Source organism: Danio aesculapii, chromosome 18, assembly GCF_903798145.1.
Source record: "Danio aesculapii chromosome 18, fDanAes4.1, whole genome shotgun sequence".
NCBI classification, from domain to species: Eukaryota; Metazoa; Chordata; class Actinopteri; order Cypriniformes; family Danionidae; genus Danio; species Danio aesculapii.
Window position 1 is genome coordinate 26,642,057 of NC_079452.1, and position 4,772 is coordinate 26,646,828.

At 38.3% G+C, this 4,772-nt stretch overlaps 1 protein-coding gene across 1 annotated transcript in view; it reads right to left on the reverse strand.

The window, feature by feature from the left end:
- Positions 1-252: 252 nt before the first annotated feature.
- Positions 253-4,772, reverse strand: part of LOC130245344 (granule associated Rac and RHOG effector protein 1-like) — a 78,040-nt gene continuing 73,520 nt past the window's right edge. The window contains 1 exon segment of the mRNA XM_056478012.1: positions 253-944. Coding sequence (XP_056333987.1) covers positions 633-944 — 312 coding nt within the window. The 3' untranslated portion in view covers positions 253-632.

A 4,772-nucleotide genomic window follows, 5' to 3' on the forward strand; every position in this document is an offset into this window, starting at 1 on the left:
AATATCTAAAAACTCTTAAATCAAAAAGCATTTTCTAGACAAGCTAAATACATCGTCTAGTTTAATTTTTTCAAAATTAAGTGAGTTTTTCTTTAAAAAAAGCAAAATAATCTGCCAAGAGGGTAAGCAAAATAATCTTATGTCAAAAGAAAAAACAAGATTATTTTTCTTACCCCATTGGCAGATTATTTAGCTTTTTTTAAGGAAAAACTCACTTAATTTTGGCATGTTATTACTTAAAACTAGACATTGTGTTTTGCTTGTCTAGAAAATGCTTCTTGATTTAAGAATATTTAGATATTAAGACTAGAAACATGACAAAAAAATCTAAAGAAAAGCATATTTTGCATTGCATCTGCTGTACGTCAGGAATCATGCATGGTTTGGACAGCGTGAAAGGCAGTTGCGCTTCTGTTTGGATACAAAACAAAACATCATGTTATTAACCGCAATGTTAAATGCAAAATCCCCTTATAAAAACGCACTAGACCAGGTTGACGTGGGTTTTTAACAGCACACTTCACCACACGATGATCAGTCTCAGCTAGTGATTTGGTAATAAAATATGATCTGCTGCCAGCGTGACGCTTTATAAACGCTGACCTGGGGTGGACGTCCAGCACGGGTCCAGCTCAGTACTGGTGCAGGTATGATGGTCGGTGTTCAGGTTTCAGAGGGAAGGTTTTGAAGCCTTTGCTCAGGATCTTGTGCTGGGAAACCTGCTGCTGCTGTTGTTGCTGTTGTTGTGTGAAAGGAAAGCCGGAGGATGGAGGGCAGTCATTGGCTGTCGACCACACTGGAGACTGCAGCATTTGCATGGAGTCGCCCCATTGGCTGGAGGGGATGGTCATCTGGTAGAGGGAAGAGCTGGGATTGGGCATGGTGTTGGTGTGGGAGGAGTGCTGCCACGGGGCTTTAGGAGGCCAGGTTTTAGTTTTGCTGTCCTGTAATGTAAAAAAACAACACACAATGGCAATGTGAAGAAAAAAGCTGACATACTTCACCTTCAATTCAACAGATTAACACTTTAGTCGAAGGTCCAGTGAAATTATTTGTTACTATCAGTACTTTAGTCTTCAAGGATATCTACAAGCTGGTGTGGTACAAAACAATGACAACATTCACATTTAGAAGATATAAAACTGATATAAACATCTAAAGATTGCAGTGTCACTGCCGACTAAATGGATCAACAATTTTATTCATGTCACCTCATATCAAATCTTCTGACCAATCAAATCCCCCTCTAGTTTCTGACATGCCCCGCCCCCTTCTCATTGGCTTTTTTATTTAATGCACTTGAGCTCAACCACTCACTGGCAGAGCTGTGATAAAACAAAACACTATTGGTGGGGTTTTTTTTAAAGGGGAGGAGCTATTCTATGTCCCGCCCTCTCTTCGATTTTCAGTTGAGATTACGTCAAACATCAAATAAAAATGCACATTTCAAAGCATTTCAATAGACCTTTAAAGGGCCATGAAACCCCCTTGTTTCAGCAGGGTGTTTTCACACCTCTCATTTGGGAAAAGGTCAGGAAAGTGGGTGTGTCTAGCTCTATTTAGGTGGGAGTGTCGGGGGAGGCAAAGAGGGAAGGATTTGAATAAAAATGGGAGTTTTCCATTTAGGCACGCGCTGATTTTCCGAGAAGCAAAACAAACACGCAAACGAAGGGGAGAAAGACAGTGATTGTGTTTAATGACAGTGGAATGTTCGACACCGCACGTCGTATAAGAGAAAAAACCTCTGCATTTCTCGGTAACTCAGACGCACTCGGTAGGTCAGAAAGCCATGTGTGTATATCTTGTCACAAAATGCGGCGAAAATTCAACATGATGGACGGAAATAGTTTGCTTGCAGTGTTTACATGTTTACACTCGGAGAGCAGCATTTACCAACTAGAGCCGCGTCTTTTTTAAAAAGAGACAAGCAGCAAATCCGGATTTCACCATTTCCAGATGTGAAAAGCTCGAGTAAAATGTTCCGTACAAACGTATTTCTGCCGCGTGCACTGATCCACACGTGAGTCCAGTTGCGCTCTCATAGCTGGAAAATGAAAACAAAACCTTCGCTGCAGCACATTATAAAAGCAACACTGACGACTAGTATCTCCAAACAATTCTCCTTTTCCCACTTGTTTTGGCAGCATAACGCAGCGTCTCTCTGCCGTCTGAAAACTGTTTCAGGTAAAACAATCTTCGAAGCAATCATGCATATTAATGAAGTTGCACCGCATACACAATAGAGCGCGCTGATTGGTTTGAACCAAGTCTTTCTCATGAATGAATGCAACACACTCAGAGACGTCACATGGTACTCCCCAGGTACAGACGTCCAGTCTACATGCTGGAATACACGCTAAGATCTCATGGCCGTGACGCAGCTTCAAAAATTTGTTTCAAACGGAAGTACGAATTTGCTCGAAATAACGCAAAAACAACCAATTTTCACTTTTTAGTAAAATATGTGTGTCCTAATAGTGTTTTTAGCAGTGTGGGACACATATACATCTATCAACAGTTGTGATTTGGTGTTTCGTGACCCTTTAAGGACCGATTCTCACTATTAAACAGTGGCTTATTAAATTATTGGTGGTTTATTAGTTCTTATTACACGGCTGTCTGGAATACTTGCTTTCCGAAACTAGATTATAGTTTCAAAGTCATTTACAAAGTCAGTTGTGACATTCCAAGATATGTTATTCCCAGATAACAACCGCTGAATAACACGGACTCATCCAGGAACTGAGAATCACCTTGACTGTGTGGAAATATAAATGTATATAATCTAGTTTCAAATGAACAATAATCTACATTTAATTGAAAAGTTATATTCTTTGGTTTTTAATTATATCACTTAATTCAAATGTTACAGCCATGAGGGACATTAAACCTTTGTCTCCCTGACTTTGTCTACTGCCTGAGCCAAAGTGATGCAAATGCTACGGGTAAGGTCAACGAGTGCTTTCAGGCCAAAGAAACTCTTTTTGTCGATAAACTTGTGTGGTCAGTGACTTGGCAAGTTTATTTACCTACCTACCTACTTCATTTGCATGCTGTGTTTAGCCAGCTCCCCTCCTCCTGAGGACACATTATAGACAAGGCATCTTTGTCTTAAATTAGACTTGTCATAAAACTCACCAGTAGGCTCTGCAGACATATGGACTTCTTGAAGACACTGTATGACTGCAGATTATCCAACACGTCTCAATATAAAGGAATTCTTCTGCTTGTTCAAGTCTCCTGGACTAGGTTCTTCTCTTTCACTCATTTATTATTTTTTTTAACAACAACTGTCAGTGAATACGTTCACATCCATATATAATATTCATATGTATCTGCTCATCTGTCATGATGCAGTTTTTGGGCAGTTTGGTGCCATCATGTGACTGAATAATGCATAGGTTAGTATATGCTCCATTCAGCCGGTTAAGTTTCTATCAGCGTTGTGTTTTTGACTGTTTGGTGCCATCTAGTGTCTGAATAATGCGCAGGTTAGTGTATACTCCATCAGCTGTTTTCATTTCTGTCAGCTTTGCATTTAATAAAAAAATGTATAAACTCGTATAAAGCCGTAAACAATTACGGCTAATAACAATATTTTATGTATAATTTTTATGTTTTGTGGCAAGAAGCCATGTAATAAGTGGAAAAAAGTACATCCAGGATGGTTATTGCAGAATAAAGCCCTTCAGCCCTTCAAAGCTCTGCTTTGTGTCAGGCTGCCGATAAACCTCTCAGGCTTTATTCTGTGATAACAACCTCCTGAATGTACTTCATCCCTAGCTTATAAAATATGATCATCTTCTAAATCCTATCAAAAGGGTAAACCCAACGTAATAACTTATAATAAGTAGCAAATTAGGAGTCTATGACAATGGTTTATTAATATTCTATTAATATGTGGTTTATTAACCAGACAATGGTTTATTAATAGTGGGAATTGTACCAAACAATAGGAGTTTAACACTAGAACCACAGTCACTTTGTAATAACTGTTGAAATAAACCCATACAACTATAGTAACCCTACCTTTCCCAAATGAGTGTATATTTCATTGTAACATTTTTTTATTATTAAAAGTGACAAAACAAAGAGTTCTGAGCATTTCCTCACTGACTGGCCATAACGGTCAAACTGACCGCATGCATTTCAGCATCTGTGACATTTTCCCATGCATTTGATTGAGTGTATAAACATAAACACTACATTTTCACATTGACTTTTTCAAAATTTCTTCTTATGTGTTCAACAGCAGGCTTGGAACCACTTGAGCATGAGTAAACAGTAAAAGAATATAATAAATTGGGGGTGAACTATGCCTTTATCTATTTAATGCACAATTAAAACAACAGTTCAGGGAAAAAAGAGCTCTGTTTTTACAAATGAACTCTCTATATGCTCGAAACAAAAAAAAAAATTGTTTTTTTTTATTATTTTTTCGGGTTTTTCACCTTTATTGGATAGGAAAGTAAAGAGAATTGACAGTAAAGGATGGGGAGCAGAGAGAGGGGTTAGGATCGACATAGGACCGCGAGGCGGAATCGGACTTGGGTCACCGTGAGCACCGGAGTGCATGTGTCGACGCACTAACCACTACACCACTACACCACTACACCACTGGCGCCAACAAAAAAATAAATAAATTGAAAAAAATAATAATAAAAAATGCTGTTTTTAATTGAAAAAAATATATTGCAAAAGCAAAAATATTTCTGAAAATAGCCACATATAAAAAAAACAAAAGCAAAAGTCAAATTCCATCTGCTCTGATC